The following is a 20,822-nucleotide window of genomic DNA, read 5'->3' on the forward strand; positions in this document are numbered from 1 at the left end:
CCTCCATCTTCACGGAACGTGCCGGGGACCGTGGAGAGCCGGACGGGGCCGATCCTGGATGACCAAGCCGGCGCGTTCGGCCTGAACAGCATCCTGCCCATCTGCAATCCCTGTGTTAGTGTGTGTGTCAGACGGGCCCGTTGTCCTGGGGTATTAAGTATAAGACTGTATAAGGATTGCTCTGTATCTCTTCCTCCTGTGCTGTAAATACATGCGTAATAATTAAACCAATTTGTTCTTCCTTTTCTTTCCAATTCGATCGCCTTTGTGATTTCTCCATTGACTAAGTGTGGTACGAATAAGATCGCTCCAATCGGGTCTAGTAATTATAAATAGCGCGGATCACGTGTACGCAGACCGCTCGGCGTATCACCATCACACGTGGTTCGTGCGAGGCTTATTCCCTCGCTTCCAGGACAGCGCTAGTACTTAGGTAACAGCGAATTTGGTCCTGAAACCTATTTAGCGCTGTCCAGAAGGGGACGTAATAGGTCTCGGGTCGCGCCAGGTCAGTAAAGACAATAATAATAATAATAATAATCCATTTATTTTATATAGCGCTTTTAAAGAAGCCCAAAGACGCTTTGACAGAGTCCAAAAAAACAAGTGCAAAAAGACAAAAATCAACAGGTAAATAATCAAAGCAAAAGGAAGGAGAAGGAGCAGAGATAGTCGGGGGTTAAATGCTGTGGGTTAAATGGTGAATGCAGTGTTGAACAGGTGGGTCTTGAGTGATGTTTTGAATGTGGTGAGTGAGGAGGAGTCTCTGATGGTGTGAGGTAGTGAGTTCCAGAGGGTGGGAGCAGCGATGGAGAAGGCCCTGTCCCCCCAGGATCTGAATTTGGTCTGGATGGGGGGGGGGGGGGCGGTCAGGAGGTTGGTACCAGCAAAACGGAGGTTGCGGGTGGGAGTGTGTCTGGAGAGGTCAGTCAGGTAGGATGGGGCCAGGTTATGGAGGGCTTTGTAGGTCAAGAGGAGGATTTTGTACTGGATTCTCTGGGGGATGGGGAGCCAGGGAAGCTTGTAAAGGACGGGGGTGATGTGGTCACGGGTCCGGGAATGGGTGAGTAGACGGGCAGCGGAGTTCTGAATGTATTGGAGTTTATTGATGATTATTGAGGGTGAACCAAAGAGGAGGCTGTTGCAGTAGTCCAGACGTGAGGTGATGAAGGCGTGGATGAGGGTTTCTGCAGCCGTGGAGGAGAGGGATGGACGGAGACGGGCAATGTTTTTCAGGTGAAAGAAGGCCGTCTTTGTGATCTGTTTAGTGTATTTGTCGAAGGAGAGGGTTTGGTCAAAGATTATGCGAAGATTCCGGATGTGAGGGGAGGTGGATACTGGGAAACCGTCGATGTTGAGGGCAAAGTTATGGGTGGATTTGGTGAGCGTTTTTGGGCCAATGATGATTATTTCAGATTTATCATAGTTAAGTTTGAGGAAGTTGATTTGAAGCCAGGATTTTATTTCAGTGATGCAGTTTGTCAGGATAGTGGGTGGCGGTGGAGATGGACTTGGTGGAGATGAAAAGCTGGATGTCATCGGCGAAGCAGTGGAATTGGAGACCATGACGGCGGATTAAGTGACCAAGGGGGGACAGGTACAGGATGAAGAGGAGGGGGCCAATAACTGAACCTTGGGGGAGGGGAGCAGTGGGGGATTTGCAGTTATTGATGGAGATGAACTGGTGTGTCGGAGAGGTATGATTTGATCCAAGAGAGGGCAGTGCCGGTAATGTTAAAGGTGGTTTCAAGTTGGGTGAGGAGGATGGTGTGATTGATGGTGTCAAAGGCGGCGCTGAGGTCGAGGAGGATGAGAATGTTGAGGTTGCCAGCATCAGAGGAGAGGAGAAGGTCGTTGGTGATTTTGAGGAGAGTAGTTTCAGTACTGTGGTTGGAGCGGAATCCAGCTTGGAATGTTTCATACAGGTTATTGGCAGAGAGGTGATGTTTAAGTTGAGTGGCTACAGCACGTTCCAAAACTTTTGACAGAAAGGGTAGGTTGGAGATGGGTCTGAAGTTGTTTAGGGTGTCAGGGTTGAGTCCAGGTTTTTTCAGAATGGGGGTAACAGCAGCAATTTTGAGGGATGGTGGGACGATGCCTGTAGACAGGGAGGAGTTTATTGTTGCAGTGATAAGTGGAGAGAGAGCAGGAAGGGAGGCCTTGACAAAGCTGGAGGGGATGGGGTCAAGAGTGCAGGTGGCAGTTTTCATTCCTATGAGGAGTTCAGAGAGGTCAATAGGGGAGACTGGGGAGAACCGAGACAGGGGTTGGCAGGATAAGGGGAGCAGGTGCGGTGGTGGTTAAGCTGCTGTAGATGTTGTCAATTTTGCTTTGGAAGAATGAAAGGACGGAGATGCAGTTGTCTACTGTGAATGACTGGGTGGTGGTGTCCAGGGGGCTGAGGAGTTTGTTTATTGTAGAGAAGAGTGCTTTTGGGTTTCCAGAGCCAGAGTGGATAATTTGAGCGTAGTAGGCGGAGCGGGCGCGGGAGAGGGCATCTTTGTAGTGCTGTAGGTGGTCCTTGTTGGCTTGGGAGTGAATTGTGAGACCTGTTTTATTGCGGAGTCTTTCAAGTTGGCGAGCACGAGTTTATCAGGTGGAGTTCAGGGGTAAACCAGGGAGCAAAATGGGTGAAAGAAACCGTTTTGGTTTTCACGGGCGCAAGCTGGTCAAGGCAGGATTAATCCCCCCTTGATAAGGGGAGAAGGCCGGTGACAGATCCACAACAATATATTTGGACATTGAGAGTTGTCAGAACATGTAAGGCATGTCAAGAGAACCAACCAGAACAAAGGCGTGAGGCTATGATAGCTCATGAGATACCAGCGGTACCATGGACAAAGGTAGCCAGTGATATGTGTGAGCTACACGGGCAGACCTACCTCTTGGTGACGGATTATTACACCAAGTACCCAGTTGTGAAGAGAATGGAATACACGACGAGCAGTGCAGTAGCCAAGGTCACATCTGAATGTTTCAGTATGTTCGGCCCACCTCTGGAGATCATATCGGACAATGGACCTCAACATGTGGGTAAGCCGTACAGTGATATGTGTACCAAATGGAATGTAAAACACACATCGCCGAGGTATCTACGCAGTAATGGATTGGTTGAGAGACAAGTTCAAACAGTAAAGAACATCATCAAAAAGTGTATTAGATCAGGGAGTGACAGATATTGCACTACAACGCCTGAGGTGCACACCTGTAGATTCCCACCTCCCAAGTCCGAGCGAAATGCTGTTCAACTGGCCCATACGCACCAACCTACCAAGCCGTCTGTTGGTTCCTGCACAACAAAGGCATCAGGAAAGTCAGGAACGATTGAAGGAACGTGGAGACCGGATGGCGAAGCAATACAACAGAACGGCTGGGCCGCAATTACCTGAATTGCCTATTGGACATCGGGTTCGGATTCTGAACAAGGACACGCACCAATGGTACCCCGGGAAAGTTGTCGCTCGCTGTAATGAACCCCGTTCGTATATAGTACAGACGCCTAACGGGACGCGTCTTCGAAGAACCAGGGCACACTTGCGTGAACGTCATCCACCCGATTGTGGCACCAATTGGAAGGACGAACCGACCCAACCAACACATCAAAGTCTACCAACTGCTCGACACGTACATTTCAACAACGACGCTTCAGCAATGGAAACTAACGGCTGCTCCAGCTCCAAGGATGACAAGAGTGCTGAGACAACAAGGCCGGACAACTCTCCGTACTCGACAAGATCAGGCCGTGTGATTCGAAAACCATTGAGATATTGTGATTGTGAATAACGACTATCAGAAATCAGCCCTTGTAATGTTGGTGCAGAGACAATCCGTTGATTGGAATGATTGTGTTTTCTGTGTTTTAGCTAATCATACTGAGCAGTAATTACATTTTGGTTAAGAGTTATAACAGTAACCCCAGATCCCATCTATGTGTGGTTCAAGTTGTGTCCGATTGTGTTTATTATTTTGATTTAGTTTAGTAGTGTTTTGTTGCATACAAACATAATAATTTCAATGAAAGGGAGATGTTGTGATTGGTACAACGTACTGCGTAGTGACGTGGCTTCAGTGGTTGATGGCGGCTTGTCATGATGGCCGTGTGTTCTGTGAGAGCTTGGTATCATCTTTAATAAACCACTTGATTGAAGGAGATTCCTGAACTTAGTACAGCCTACACCATGGATGGAGAAATGCTCACCCCAGATTCTCGACCAAGGTATAACAGAGATGTCGTCCTAATGTGAAGTTTCCACAAGACTAGGACATATGGCATGGACAGCATTACACCAGAGCACGTGATTCAATAGTGCATTCCATCGAAAAAGTAATCATGCCATATGCCATGTGTACTCAGGAGAAATTGGGATCAAACGCTCAACCACTCCCCATCTTTGATGTGTTTGCAGCTACTTCATACCGCCGACGTGTGAAAAGTACTCACAGAAGCAGAGGACCTGGGGCCCAGAGGACCTGGGTTCGAATCCTGGTCTGGGTGTGTAATTTTCCCACATATGTCAATTAATCATTTAAAATCCTGTTCATTTAGATAATGTATGTTCATTGGTATCGACGGTCGCGCACGGTTCTCCCCTACAAAACTACGTTTAGTTTGTCCAAATCCAACCAGCCGTTCCAAAGATATGAGTAGTTTTGTGTGCCGTGCCGTCATTAATCCAATCAGCTGGATATTGTCATTTATTGAAACGAAGACGTTCTTTGTCGGGTTCGTGTGAAGCAACCAGAAGGCCTAGAGAGCTGTGGGTGGTCTCGCTAGTTAGGCCTGGATCCTATGTCGTTTGTCATGAAGTTGTGGACTGGTTGACTGGGAGATCTGGTGGACTGGGAGAAGAGATCGTGGGAGACCATCGCCATGAATTCAAGTGCTTCCGCGTTAACCCAGTTGCGAATCCGCCGATTTGAACCACACCATACAGCCCATCTGCGCATGCGTGGCTTTGATACACATGCAGCGTGTCATCCCGTACACGAAGATTGGTCCAGGGTTGTAGTCATTTGCACATGCGCAGTTTTTTGAGCATTCAAATGCTTTGGCAATCACCTGTTAGACCACTTGCGCATGTGCATTGCGCAGTGTTGACGCGATCGACGCATTGGAATGTTTGACGGTACGGCGAGGCGATCTCGAGAACGAAATGGAAATCCATAATATGCTTGAAGAACTTAATGATTTTCAGAATAAACACATTTTAAAATAGCTTAAGCTTGTGTTCTTTATTTACAAAAAGGCCAACCTGTCCCATTGGCTGTCTTTAATTCCTCTCTGGACGGCGCCACGGCAGATGAGGAGGACCCCAAGTCATGAGGACACAAAAAACAACACTTTTATATGTGCAACCCATGTTTAAAAAAAAAAAAAAAAACCGCAACGCCACATCAATTCTGGAACTTTGGTCTGACCAGAGACCAGCAATATATTTTTTTCAGCCTTAACATTGTTGAGATTGTCATGTGTCTTGTGCCCAAGCTGCAAAATTAAAAAATGCACCACATATTCATGTCACTCTGTGAAAATTTCTACTTTTACAAGCAACTTGAAAAAAAAAATTCACATAAGAAGCACTAATGAATTCCATTTTTAACAAATAATGCAACAAAAGGCAATTAAAGCTGTCTCCCTTGACATATCACGTGCCTTCGATACGGTCTGGCACCCAACTCTGCTCACCAAACTCTCCTCCTTTGGTATCCATGGAAATCTCCACGCATGGCTGGCGGACTTCCTCTCTAGTCGTAGTCAACATGTGGCCCTGAATGGGTTTCTCTCATCTCCTCTTGCTGTTCAGGCTGGAGTTCCCCAAGGCAGTGTTCTAGGCCCTGTGCTTTTTCTGGTCTTCATCAATGATCTCTCTGACTCTTGAAAAACCTCTCTATCTCTTTGCTGATGACTCTACTCTCTGTCGCTCCATTCCTCATCCCTCAGATCGGCAGTCTGCAGACTCCTCACTCTCTGCAGACTCCTCACTCTCTGCAGACATGGACAAAATCACAGACTGGGCAAACAAGTGGAACATGTCTTTCAATCCTGACAAATCTCACAATGTTACGATGTCTCTCCGAAAAGACCGACTGGCCAACCCTCCCATCCACTTTCTGAATAATCCTCTCCAAGAAGTTCTGTCACTCAAGCTTTTGGGTCTCATTATCTGCCATGATATTTCCTGGGAAAACCACATTTCAAATCTGGCCTCCAAAGCCAGTCACCGACTGGGCATCCTCCGTCGTCCGAAGTCCTTCCTTGGCACACCTGAGCTCACCACATACAAGGCTTTCATCCGCAGCTCAATGGAATACTGCTCTCCCCTCTGGGCTGGTGCTCCTGCCTCACACCTAGCTCATCTTCACGCTGTTGAAACCAAAGCGTTCAGAATCATTGGAATCTCCCGCGATGAAGCTAACTCCAAGGGCCTTTGACTTACTCACCGCAGGCAGGTTTGGTGGTCTTTCCGTCTTCTACAGACTCCTCTCCGGCCTTGCTCCCCCAGCTCTCTCTCTCTGTGCTCTGTCCCCCAAATATTCCTACAGGTCGCACAAGATCTGCCTGCAACCCTCTTATGGTTAAACTGCTAAAATCAAGACTCTCTGCTCACCTTCACTCCTTCATTCCTCTTTTCTCCTGCCTCTGGAACAAACTCCCTCACTCTCTTCAATCCCACTCCTCCCCCCAGGTCTTTAAAACAGCTGTTCACCACCATCTCTTATCTTCCCCCATCCAAACCTTGATCTTTTCTACCGCTGCTAATTTCACCCCAAATCCACTTTTTTGAAATACCAACTTCTTTCCTGGAAGTTCTTGGTGTCTGTGTTTTATACATCTCCCACCCCCACCCCCCCCCCCCCTTCCCACACCTCAACCCCCCAAGGCCTCTCCCTCCCACACATCTCCTGATGTCCCTGCTCTCAAATGTTGTGTTTGTGTGCTTCCCCTTCTCTCCCCATCTTGTCTACCGCTCCCCTTTTTATATACTTTGTTTGTCCGTTTGATTTGCTTGTGTGATAAATGTTAGCTCTTTCACAAGCCTCGAGTCTGTATACAACAACAAAAAAAGGCAAGTAAAGAAAATAATATTTGAAAGATTGGTTAACCTATTTGTGAAAAGTGCGTGATATAGGGAAACGGCCTCACCACAGCATTAAGTTGAATGGCCTGGCAGTACAAATCTGGTCGACGTCGCTGTAGAGAAAGAAAGAAAGAATTCTGCGAAACATCCTCATCGTAGCTTGCCATGGAAAAATCAGCGGGATGTGTACCATCCACTTTGTCCTTCCTTGATGCAATCAATCCACCTCAGCAAGAACTCCATCAACACAAGTCTGTAGCTATAGTGAAGATGTTTCCTGTAAGGTTCATCAAATCGCATTCAAAATTCAAGTCAAAGCATTTATTTCCTTCAGCAAAAGCAATACCAGAGTTAAGTCAATGGCACACCATTGCACATCCCCACACTTTTTTTTGTATACTTAGTCTAGGCTCATATGAGAGCCAACACCTAAAGCAATGTTGAAAGATGGCATTAAGTTTCACCAGCAATAATGACCCAATATAAAATTTTGAGTTACATTTTTGAGTGGATGATGTGCGCTGAAAGGGAGTACTCAGTTTTCACTCCGCTTTCTTGTTTGTTTATTTGTCCGGGTGATATCTCAGCCATCCTTTGAACTAGGAAGCTGAAATTTCGGCACAATAGTGAGAAAGTACTTTGGCAAAAAGGCAATTTTTTTTGGTTTTTTGATTAATCAATTAATTGTTTAGTTACTTTATTATCGATTAATTAAGTACTTATTTATTTCCTTTCTCTTCTGGGCAATATCTCAGGCACTTTTTCAGTTAGGAAGCTGATATTTGGACACGACAATGACCAAGTGATTTGGCTGTAAAAGCTATTTTTGATTTATTGATTAATCAATGAATCGATTAATTATTTAATTGTTCGATTAATGACTGAATTGATTAATTTTTTTTAAGTTACAGATGCGGATGAAACCGTGGTGGTTTAGGTATTCTATTAGGAAATTGATTAATTATTTTACGATTATTATTTATTTATTTTCTCTCATCTGGGCAATATCTCAGGCATCTTTTGAGCTAGGAAGCTGATATTTGGACATGACAGTGACCAAGTGATGTGGCTATAAAGGATATTTTTGATTTATTGATTATTCAATTAATCATTTTATCTTTTCGATTAATAACTTGATTTTCAAAACGTCACAGCTTCAGATGAAACACTGGTGGTTTAGGTATGCTATTAGCCAATTGATTAAGTAAAAAATTTATGATCATAATTTATCGATTTAAATTATGCAATTAATCAATCAATTATTGTACACCTCTCAATCCCAATGCAGTCTCTCTGAGCTGCACGGCGGTATCACTGGGCACCTAAGGCTTGAGGATATTCATTTATTTGGCATGGGGGTGGTATACTTTGAATGTATCTGTCCTTGTTTTTCCCTATTTTGTCCCCTGTTCCCCCATTTTGGACCCTAAATCCTCACCCTATGGGTCAAATCAAAAAAATCATACATATTTCATGCCTCCCCCAATGTTAATTACTTATACAAAGTTTTATTTCAAAAATGTTTTAAAATGTGCCTGCAATTGCATTTTTGGGGTATTTGACCTTTTGACCCCACCCCAGGGGGTGGGACCAAACATGATACTGCTCATGCCCCTTCTTGTCATATACAACCACGTTTGGTGAATTTCTGCATATCCGTTTAGGATGAGATAACGTGACAGATGGAAAGACAGACAGATAGATAGATAGACAAACAGACTTGACTACAATATCCCCTGTTTTTTTGTTTTTTCCACAAAGCACAGGATAATAATAATATACAAAAAGTATAAATTATGAAGGCGATTTGTGTTCTAGTGTTCAAGTATATAATTCAAATTCAGTAAAGTTTTAAAGGTGGATAAATCAATTCTGGGTTTCACCGCTGTTTTACCCAGTGTCTTTTGCATCACCTTATCTAACACGTTACATTGGTTCTTTGTGCCTGTTGTTTGCATCCTTTATGACATCCTTAAAACAACAAATTTTCTGTTTGAAATTATTTTCAATTTTGTTTGACTGCCAGATAGGCAGACAGAATAAAATAATTATATCACTCCTCTCTGCACATATGTGAATATGAACACACACACACACACACACACACACACACACACACACACACACACACACACACACACACACACACACACACACACACACACACACACACACACACACACACACACACACACACACACACACACACACACACACACCAAGGCACTCGGAAACATGGTGGTGGGATGATGAAGTTGGAAAGAAGATTGACGAGAAGAAGAAGAAGTTCAAGGAGTGGCAGAAGGCGAAGGGTATGTGGGCAGAAAAGGCAGAGCATGAAAGTTATAAGGCAGACAAGAAGGCTGCAAAGAAAGAGGTAGCAAAGGCACAGGAGGCATGTAGGAAAATGTTCGGAGAACGCTTGGATTTGGAAGAGGGTCAGAGAGCGGTATTCAGGATTGCAAAGCAGATAGCGAAAGAGAGGTGTGATGTGATGGGGATGAGTTGCTTGAAGGATGAAGTGGGACAAATCGTTGTGGACCCAGATGGAATTAAAGGAAGATGGAAGAGATATATGGAAATACTGTTAAATGCAGAGAATGAATGGGATGGCAACAGAGAGTAACCCAGTTTTAGGACCGGCAGAGAAGATAACCGAGAAGGAAGTTGAGGAAGCGATAAAAGCAATGAAGAGTAGAAAAGCGGGAGGGCCGACGGGAGTTGTAGGAGATATGTTGAAGGCAGCGGGAAATTGGGGTGTGAAGAGAATGACAGAGATCTGCAATCTGGTGGTGAAAGAAGGCCGCATTCCAGTGGATTGGGAACCGAGTACCCTCGTCCCTCTATACAAGGGGAAAGGTGACCCTCTGGACTGTGGCTCGTATCGAGCGATAAAGTTATTGGAGCATGGAATGAAGGTATTGGAAAGGGTGTTGGAGAGGAGGATAAGGAAGAAAGTGAAGATTGACGAGAGGTGTGATGTGATGGGGATGAGTTGCTTGAAGGATGAAGTGGGACAAATCGTTGTGGACCCAGATGGAATTAAAGGAAGATGGAAGAGATATATGGAAATACTGTTAAATGCAGAGAATGAATGGGATGGCAACAGAGAGTAACCCAGTTTTAGGACCGGCAGAGAAGATAACCGAGAAGGAAGTTGAGGAAGCGATAAAAGCAATGAAGAGTAGAAAAGCGGGAGGGCCGACGGGAGTTGTAGGAGATATGTTGAAGGCAGCGGGAAATTGGGGTGTGAAGAGAATGACAGAGATCTGCAATCTGTATCTGGTGGTGAAAGAAGGCCGCATTCCAGTGGATTGGGAACCGAGTACCCTCGTCCCTCTATACAAGGGGAAAGGTGACCCTCTGGACTGTGGCTCGTATCGAGCGATAAAGTTATTGGAGCATGGAATGAAGGTATTGGAAAGGGTGTTGGAGAGGAGGATAAGGAAGAAAGTGAAGATTGACGAAATGCAGTTTGGATTTATGCCAGGAAGAGGAACGACAGATGCGCTTTTTATTGTGAGGCAGTTGCAGGAGAAGTACATGGAGAAGAGGAAGAAGTTGTTTCTTGGGTTTGTTGATCTGGAGAAAGCATTCGATAGGGTTCCACGTGAAGTATTGACATGGGCATTGAGGAAGTTAGGAGTGGAGGAATGGTTGATCAGAGTAGTGATGGCAATGTACAAAAGAGCGTGCACAGCTGTAAGGACGAAGGACGGGAACAGTGGTGAGTTTGAGGTGAAGGTGGGAGTGCATCAGGGGTCGGTACTAAGTCCACTACTATTTGTAGCTGTGATGGAGGTGCTGGCTCAGAACGTAAAGGAGGGTTTACCGTGGGAGTTGTTGTATGCAGATGATCTGGTGTTGATTGCAGAAAGTATGGATGGACTGAAGGAGAAGATGAACAAGTGGAAGGAATGTATGGAGACAATAGGTCTGAAGGTGAATATAGGAAAAACGAAGGTGATGGCAAGTGGTAAAGCATGTGGTGAGGTGGAAAGAACTGGGAAGTGGCCATGTGCTGTGTACAGGAAGGGTGTCAGAGTGAATTCCATTCAATGTACAATGTGCGCTGAGTGGGTTCATCAAAAATGTAGTGGTTTGAGAGGGTCATTAACCAGTGTGGCAGCTACATTCAAGTGTAAGGTGTGCACAGAGGGAGCTGCAGATGGAGGAAATGTTGAGTTGGATCTTGGAGATGGCGTGAAGCTGGAAGGTGTGAAAACATTTTGTTACCTCGGAGACATGCTGAATGGAGAAGGTGGATCAGACTCGGCAACGGTTGCTCGAGCGAGATGTGCATGAAAGAAGTTTCGGGAACCGAGTGGCATGCTGATGAGGAGGGGAGTGTCGTTGAAGCTGAAGGGAAAGGCGTATGCTACATGTGTGAGAAGTGTTATGATTTATGGGAGTGAGACATGGGTAATGAACGTAGAGCAGCAACGAAGGCTGGAAAGGGTGGAAATGCGAATGGTTCGGTGGATGTGTGGAGTATCATTGAGAGAGAGGAAGACAAATGATGAATTGCGAAAGATGATGGGAATAGAGCCTGTGATTGATGCTGTGAAGAGAAACAGGTTGAGATGGTTTGGTCATATGTTGAGGAAGGATGAAAGTGACTGGTTGAGAAGAGTGATGGAAATGAATGTAGAAGGAAGTAGAGGACGGGGAAGACCAAGAAAGACTTGGAAAAGATGGTTGAAGAAGAAATGCGGGCAAGGGGGTTAACAAGGGGAGATGCAGAAAATAGGGCAAAATGGAGAACATTGTCATGGGGACCGCAAGGCTAACCCCCACTTGCAGGGAAAATGGCCTTAAAATGCCTGTTGTTGCGCGCGCGCACACACACACACACACACACACACACACACACACACACACACACACACACACACACACACACACACACACACACACACACACACACACACACACACACACACACACACACACACACACACACACACACACACACACACACACACACACACACACACACACACCAAATTCAAAGACAAAGTACAGTACTGTTCAACGGCAGGTTTATCTTTTGATTCATGTTCAAAATATAACATTCAATTTAAATGAGTTGTTCCTCGATCATAAACTGACAAGATGGATAGACATGATCAAATTGCTTAACCCCGCTTTTCATTTATCTTGTGCTGGTTAATAAACCATGGTATGAACTATAAATGAAAAACGTGTTCATAGGCAAACAGTTTAGCAAAGTGGATCAATGGAAAGGACCAGTGCGAGTTCAATAAGACACATTTTCTGAGGTAGTATGTTGTAGATAGCATCCGCTCAGGGTAGTACTACCATTCGGACTTGGGAGTGTTAAAGTGGTGCCGGGAACCATCTTGTGCACTCTGTCTGGATTGCTGGTCTTACTTTGTCTCACTCAAACTGTAGCTGCCAGGCTAGCTTCAATCTCTCTTTGTTGCAAACACACATCACAGACTTTTCGTACTTATTTTCACTGCTCACCTTTACATTCTCTCTTTATGCAGTTCTTTAAAGGGCTGGCCTCAATGTGGACTATATAGTCCATGACTGGAGCCTTCAAAATAATATTATATATATATATATATATATATATATATATATGCAATAGATTTCTTAAAGGATCGATGTACAATATCGAGACATTAAACATTTCTTAATTTTGTATGAAAAGTTATTCAATGATGTAGAATTCCAAATACTATCTCGCAGATCACTTCACAGTTTAGGGCAAGAGAAACAAATGTTGTGCTGAAAAGCAAAAGGTTCTGTGTTTTGTAAAATTAATATCAGTGACAAATCTAGTATCATACTTGCAAATTTCACAATGAAATTGAAAAAAAATAAAATAAATAATATTACAAAATTTAGAAGGAAGTTGCAGTAGTTGAATACACAACCTATGAATACAATTATGCATGTATATAAAAAAGCTTTCTGATGCGATGTGAGAGTGGAAGTGTATCAACAGTATCTATTCTATACTACAAGAGAGACAGTCTGTGTGCACATGTTTCTCAGAGATGAGCTATCGGATCTTCATCAAATTTTCAGAGGTTCTTCGGTGAGTACTGGATGGAGTGTTTTAGGCAAAAAAAATTTGAAGAAAATAAACAAAATAAAAATAAATAAAGGTTTGATTATATATATATATATATATATATATATATATATATATATATATATATATATATATATATATATATATATATATATATATATAAATATATATATATATATATATATATATATATATTGTTGCGGATATGAGGACTGTATATTTTTTTGATTGTGTAAATTATTATTATTGTTTATTCTGCGCCCCCTGCCTCCGGAGCTGTGTAAAGGTGAAAGGGCATCCCATAATTAGTCCACAAGCAAACACGTCAGCCAAATAATAGAATACCCCTGTTTGATAGTTATCTCTTATTCTGTGTTTTAGAGTAAGGCTGTGTCTCCCATTAATTGAAGTACTCCATTGCACCAGTGAAAGAGAATAGATCCCCTTTCATTCCCATCCCCAAAATCTCCAGTTCCTTTTACATCCCCTTTCGTCATTGCCGAGCCTCGATTGCCAATTACCTCCCCTCCAAAACTACCATTGAACAAGTGCCCGCCCGTCGTCATCAAGGGGGGAGCCAGAGGGTCGCATGACCAACCAGGGCCGAGGTGAGCACACCGATGGGCGTGTCCTAAAGGCCGGCGGCTTGATCGCTGGAGGCGCTATAAAGGCGCGCGCGCAAGTGGCGTGAGTCAGTGGAGAGAGAGTCAGTCAGTGGAGTCGGTGGTCAGTTGGTTGCGTTGGTTGCGGTGAGGAGTCAGTGGTGGTGGTCAGTGGTTGCGTTGGTTGCGGTGAGGAGTCGGTGGTAAAGAGTGAGTGGACCAAGAAAGAGTTGAGGGTTGGACCAGACGGACCAGACGAGTCCTGGCAAAGCACGCGACGTCCACAGCAGCCACAACAGCAGCGTGGGTCTGGACGGCAGTTTGGAGCAGGGCCGCGAAGGAACGGCGGCTGCCCAACGAGCCGATCGTGCTGCAGGACCAGTTGGACCTCCCTATCCCGCCAGCCATCCACCTGCCATCCCTATCAGTATTCCCCGTGTAAGTGTGCTCGTAGTCTGTCTTTTGTCTTGTCCCTGGGAATAAGTTAAGCCTGTTAGATAAGCTAGTATTTTCCCTGTGTCTCTAAAAAGCTTCTGTATATTATTTTATTATCTTTCCTTCTCCTTGGTTATTTTGAGCCTGTAAATAGTAAATAAATTTAGTAGTATTTTCAACCCTCTTCTCGTTTTATTCCTTTTCCTCTTTGCATTTCGTCGTTTTAGTCTTTTCCCAGATTGGGCAGCTGCGGTGCGATACGGCCAAAGTTCTGGGTGAATCGGGGATCCTGTAACGGTCGCGGTTGGACCATCCGCTCGGCCCATCATAACATCTAAACCGCGATCAGTAACAATATATATATATATATATATATATATATACACACAATTTTTTTTCATTTTATCTAAAAAAAAAAATCTTTAAAATCGCTCTGTATATGGTGCTCTTCTCCCAAGTTGCCTTTGTAGATATGTGAAAGGCAATATTAAATGATCCCCGATCCCTTTTCTTAGTGAGTGTAGGGAAGTCTTTTCGGCCCCCCGCAACAAAAGATAAAAACAATTTTCTTCAAAATGCCAACAGGATTAGAACAGCACCAGGCAACGCCGGGTACCCCTTGCTATTGTACTACAACAATAGGAGGGAGAGAGATTTGAAGGTTGATAATTATATTTAAAAGGACATATAAAGTTCACCACACTAACATGGTGAGGGGGAGGAAGACCATCTACATTTTGAAATAACAAACCAATTGAGTGACGATTTTAAACCAAATTATTTTTAGAGAATTTATTTTAACAGATAGTTACAAATGGCTTGTGATGCACTGACGCGGCAATGCCAGCTCGCTAGCCTTGTTTGTAGACAAATTTGCAAGTCTGATGACATGAAGTGCATTTCCCTTCCACTGAAGCTGTCAATCATGCACTGCAGTTGCATCTAGTTTGGAACATCTATTTTTAAGCAGTGATGGGATTATTCAGGGCAAAAACAAAAGCGCTCACATTCACTTACGCCTTCCAAATCCATATTCCATTGTCAATCTTGAGAACAATTTCATCCCCACCCCTTCACCTCTCCCCTCCATCCTCCCCCGTCCCCCCTCACTCACCTGCCTGTCTGTCTGTCGCCATTGACAACTCGCTTGCACGACATACTCCAAGTAGATAATTTTATAACATTGTAGTCTATGTTTTTAAATTTTGATGAACAGGATGGTGCAGAGGTAGTACAATTACCTTGGAGTTGCCTAGCCTGGGTTCAATTCCCAACCAAACGATACAATGACAGTTTGGTACTTAACATTGCAAGCGGAATACTGTAGATCATAAAAGCTTGCCATCTCTCGGATGGAGGCCAAGCTGGGCGTCGGTCTGATATTAGTTGGTGGACGTGAGACATCCCAGGGTCTTTCACAAAAAGTAAGCGAGCTATCACCGGCATCTTGAACAAATTATAAATTCCTGCTGTGCTGTGACTGGGACAACCAAGGGTGGAAGGGGGTGTGAGGAAAAAACCCAGTGTGATCGTTGCCATGTGGCTGCTTTGGCACCACTCACCCTGGAGAAAGAGACAGAGGGAGAAGAGTTTGAGGGCTGGGAGAGAGATATATACAGGGAAATAAAGAGTGGGAAGAGTTTGAGAGCTGGGGAGAGAGAGATGGAGAAGAGTTTGAAGGCTGGGAGAGAGAGATATACAGGGAAATAAAGAGTGGGAAGAGTTTGAGAGTTGGGGAGAGAGAAATATACAGGGATATAAAGAGTGATAAGAGTTTGAGAGTTGGGGAGAGAGATGGAGAAGAGTTTGAGAGTTGGGGAGAGAGAGATGGAGAAGAGTTTGAGAGCTGGGGAGAGAGATATATACAGGGATATAAAGAGTGAGAAGAGTTTGAGAGTTGGGGAGAGAGATGAAGAGAAGAGTTTGAGAGTTGGGGAGAGAGATGAAGAGAAGAGTTTGAGAGCTGGGGAGAGAGAGATGAAGAGAAGAGTTTGAGAGTTGGGGAGAGAGATGAAGAGAAGAGTTTGAGAGTTGGGGAGAGAGATGAAGAGAAGAGTTTGAGAGTTGGGGAGAGAGATGAAGAGAAGAGTTTGAGAGTTGGGGAGAGAGAGATGAAGAGAAGAGTTTGAGAGCTGGGGAGAGAGAGATGAAGAGAAGAGTTTCAGAGTTGGGCAGAGAGATGAAGAGAAGAGTTTGAGAGCTGGGGAGAGAGAGATGAAGAGAAGAGTTTGAGAGTTGGGGAGAGAGATGAAGAGAAGAGTTTGAGAGTTGGGGAGAGAGATGAAGAGAAGAGTTTGAGAGTTGGGGAGAGAGAGAGATGAAGAGAAGAGTTTGAGAGTTGGGGAGAGAGAAATATACAGGGATATAAAGAGTGAGAAGAGTTTGAGAGTTGGGGAGAGAGAAATATACAGAGATATAAAGAGTGAGAAGAGTTTGAGAGTTGGGGAGAGAGATGAAGAGAAGAGTTTGAGAGTTGGGGAGAGAGAGAGATGAAGAGAAGAGTTTGAGAGCTGGGGAGAGAGATGAAGAGAAGAGTTTGAGAGCTGGGGAGAGAGAGATGAAGAGAAGAGTTTGAGAGTTGGGGAGAGAGATGAAGAGAAGAGTTTGAGAGTTGGGGAGAGAGATGAAGAGAAGAGTTTGAGAGTTGGGGAGAGAGAGAGATGAAGAGAAGAGTTTGAGAGTTGGGGAGAGAGAAATATACAGGGATATAAAGAGTGAGAAGAGTTTGAGAGCTGGGGAGAGAGAAATATACAGGGATATAAAGAGTGAGAAGAGTTTGAGAGATGGGGAGAGAGAGATATACAGGGATATAAAGAGTGAGAAGAGTTTGAGAGTTGGGGAGAGAGATGAAGAGAAGAGTTTGAGAGTTGGGGAGAGAGAGAGATGAAGAGAAGAGTTTGAGAGCTGGGGAGAGAGATAAAGAGAAGAGTTTGAGAGTTGGGGAGAGAGAGAGATGAAGAGAAGAGTTTGAGAGCTGGGGAGAGAGATGAAGAGAAGAGTTTGAGAGCTGGGGAGAGAGAGATGAAGAGAAGAGTTTGAGAGCTGGGGAGAGAGATGAAGAGAAGAGTTTGAGAGTTGGGGAGAGAGAGAGATGAAGAGAAGAGTTTGAGAGCTGGGGAGAGAGATGAAGAGAAGAGTTTGAGAGCTGGGGAGAGAGAGATGAAGAGAAGAGTTTGAGAGCTGGGGAGAGAGATGAAGAGAAGAGTTTGAGAGTTGGGGAGAGAGATGAAGAGAAGAGTTTGAGAGTTGGGGAGAGAGATGAAGAGAAGAGTTTGAGAGTTGGGGAGAGAGATGAAGAGAAGAGTTTGAGAGCTGGGGAGAGAGATGAAGAGAAGAGTTTGAGAGCTGGGGAGAGAGAGATGAAGACAAGAGTTTGAGTTGAGTTGTTTGGGGTTTGTTTGAGTTGGGGAGAGTTGGGGGGAGTTTGAGTTGGGGAGAGATATAAAGAGGGAGAGGAGTTTGAGTTAGGGAGAGATATAAAGAGGGAGAGGAGTTTGAGTTATGGAGAGAGATAAAGAGGGAGAGGAGTTTGAGTTATGGAGAGATAAAGAGGGAGAGGAGTTTGAGTTGGGGAGAGAGATAAAGAGGGAGAGGAGTTTGAGTTGGGGAGAGAGATAAAGAGGGAGAGGAGTTTGAGTTGGGGAGAGATATAAAGAGGGAGAGGAGTTTGAGTTGGGGAGAGAGATAAAGAGGGAGAGGAGTTTGAGTTGGGGAGAGAGATAAAGAGGGAGAGGTGTTTGAGTTGGGGAGAGAGATAAAGAGGGAGAGGAGTTTGAGTTGGGGAGAGATATAAAGAGGGAGAGGAGTTTGAGTTATGGAGAGAGATAAAGAGGGAGAGGAGTTTGAGTTGGGGAGAGATATAAAGAGGGAGAGGTGTTTGAGTTATGGAGAGAGATAAAGAGGGAGAGGAGTTTGAGTTATGGAGAGAGATAAAGAGGGAGAGGTGTTTGAGTTGGGGAGAGATATAAAGAGGGAGAGGAGTTTGAGTTATGGAGAGAGATAAAGAGGGAGAGGAGTTTGAGTTATGGAGAGAGATAAAGAGGGAGAGGAGTTTGAGTTATGGAGAGAGATAAAGAGGGAGAGGAGTTTGAGTTGGGGAGAGAGATAAAGAGGGAGAGGAGTTTGAGTTATGGAGAGAGATAAAGAGGGAAAGGAGTTTGAGTTGGGGAGAGAGATAAAGAGGGAGAGGAGTTTGAGTTATGGAGAGAGATAAAGAGGGAGAGGAGTTTGAGTTATGGAGAGATATAAAGAGGGAAAGGAGTTTGAGTTGGGGAGAGAGATAAAGAGGGAGAGGAGTTTGAGTTATGGAGAGAGATAAAGAGGGAGAGGAGTTTGAGTTGGGGAGAGAGATAAAGAGGGAGAGGAGTTTGAGTTATGGAGAGAGATAAAGAGGGAGAGGTGTTTGAGTTGGGGAGAGAGATAAAGAGGGAGAGGAGTTTGAGTTATGGAGAGAGATAAAGAGGGAGAGGAGTTTGAGTTATGGAGAGAGATAAAGAGGGAGAGGAGTTTGAGTTGGGGAGAGAGATAAAGAGGGAGAGGAGTTTGAGTTATGGAGAGAGACAAAGAGGGAGAAGAGTTTGAGTTGGGGAGAGAGATAAAGAGGGAGAGGAGTTTGAGTTGGGGAGAGATATAAAGAGGGAGAGGAGTTTGAGTTGGGGAGAGAGATAAAGAGGGAGAGGAGTTTGAGTTGGGGAGAGAGATAAAGAGGGAGAGGAGTTTGAGTTGGGGAGAGAGATAAAGAGGGAGAGGAGTTTGAGTTGGGGAGAGAGATAAAGAGGGAGAGGAGTTTGAGTTGGGGAGAGATATAAAGAGTGAGAGGAGTTTGAGTTGGGGAGAGAGATAAAGAGGGAGAGGAGTTTGAGTTGGGGAGAGAGATAAAGAGGGAGAGGAATTTGAGTTGGGGAGAGAGATAAAGAGGGAGAGGAGTTTGAGTTGTGGAGAGAGATAAAGAGGGAGAGGAGTTTGAGTTGGGGAGAGAGATAAAGAGGGAGAGGAGTTTGAGTTGGGGAGAGAGATAAAGAGGGAGAGGAGTTTGAGTTGGGGAGAGAGATAAAGAGGGAGAGGAGTTTGAGTTGGGGAGAGAGATAAAGAGGGAGAGGAGTTTGAGTTGGGGAGAGAGATAAAGAGGGAGAGGAGTTTGAGTTGGGGAGAGAGATAAAGAGGGAGAGGAGTTTGAGTTGGGGAGAGAGATAAAGAGGGAGAGGAGTTTGAGTTGGGGAGAGAGATAAAGAGGGAGAGGAGTTTGAGTTGGGGAGAGATATAAAGAGGGAGGGATAGAAAGATGGACAAAATGAAGCCAATTTGGTTATTAACAGTTATAATCAACGTTTTTAAGTAAAATACAATTTAAATCCAGCTTCAGCCTAAATGCCTAAATGGGTTAGTAATGAATATCTTCAGCCATTTACTAACAAGACAACTGTCAGTCACGTGTGCCGTGATTTCACCTGTTTATCTTTAAAGGGTAAAGTGCTTATTACACCAAAATTTGTGACTTCATGGTCCTTGTTTTACTAATTGTCAATGTGGTTTTTTTTTCACATGAAAGTTTGACGAGACAACGTGACTGCTTTCACGAAAGAACCACAACAAACATCTTCTTCCGACGATTAAGCACCTTTAGGGTCCATCGACCCCTTTAGGGTCCATCGACCCCTTTCGGGGCAATCGACACTTTTAGGGTCCATCAACACCTTTAGGGGCAATCAACACCTTTAGGGGCAATCGACACCTTTAGGGTCCATCGACCCCTTTAGGGTCCATCGACCCCTTTCGGGGCAATCGACACTTTTAGGGTCCATCGACACTTTTAGGGTCCATCGACCCCTTTCGGGGCAATCGACACTTTTAGGGTCCATCGACACCTTTAGGAGCAATCGACACCTTTAGGGTCCATAGACACCTTTAGGGTCCATCGACACTTTTAGGGTCCATCGACACCTTTAGGGTCCATCGACACCTTTAGGGTCCATCGACACGTCTCAACCTGCACGCTGCGTCATCGTCCGCCTTGGCGACATGTTGGACTTCCTCACCACACGGACCCTCAACCATCGTGACAACCTCATCAATCATCGCTACACTCAGCAAGGATAACACAAAGGGACAGTGACAAACAGGACGGCAACCACGTCTACTAATGACAGAAACAAGGAAGCACAGGCCATGTACCATGTCAATGTCAACCCACTCACATCAAAACCGTTGTCTTTCAATTCGCTGTCAACAGCAGTCGCTACCGCAAATCACGACATTTGTAGTGCATCGCATTCCCAGAAGTTAGACGTCACATCCGCATGTCCACGTCACTTCCGATTTATATTCTTAGGTACCACGTGCCATGTGCCGAAAAAGAATCCCTTTGGCATACGAGAAATATAAATATATAATAATAGATGATGAAAACAACAGCTTTATCGATCACAACATTATGGAGCTGATTTCAAATATTGTTTGTTTTCTTATTGCCCGTCAGTATACAGTTATGTTCGGACATCCCAAAGGGACAAGCTATCCATTTCGATTTATTACGTCGGCCAAGGACTTGTCTATTTATTACGTACTCAAAGGGGAGGCGATTTCGATCTCTCACCTCCACAACCAACATGTTTGCTTTATTACTGAATGTACAGCGGATAA

The 20,822-nt window shown here is 44.5% G+C and overlaps 1 protein-coding gene across 2 annotated transcripts in view; it reads right to left on the reverse strand.

Moving 5' to 3' along the window:
• The window catches only part of ANKRD27 (ankyrin repeat domain 27), a 147,193-nt gene extending 126,697 nt beyond the window's left edge, over positions 1–20,496 (reverse strand). The window contains exons 1-2 of one of the 2 annotated variants that reach the window (XM_068129248.2): positions 20,378–20,496; positions 7,145–7,356 (exon numbers count right to left, since the gene is read on the reverse strand). In XM_068129248.2, coding sequence (XP_067985349.2) covers positions 7,145–7,246 — 102 coding nt within the window. In that variant the 5' untranslated portion in view covers positions 7,247–7,356; positions 20,378–20,496. The remainder of the gene's footprint in view (positions 1–7,144; positions 7,357–20,377) is intronic. The other variant, XM_068129247.2, reaches the window with a different exon arrangement.
• Positions 20,497–20,822: the final 326 nt, after the last annotated feature.

Source organism: Myxine glutinosa, chromosome 9, assembly GCF_964187855.1.
Source record: "Myxine glutinosa chromosome 9, kmMyxGlut1.1, whole genome shotgun sequence".
Taxonomy (NCBI): Eukaryota; Metazoa; Chordata; class Myxini; order Myxiniformes; family Myxinidae; genus Myxine; species Myxine glutinosa.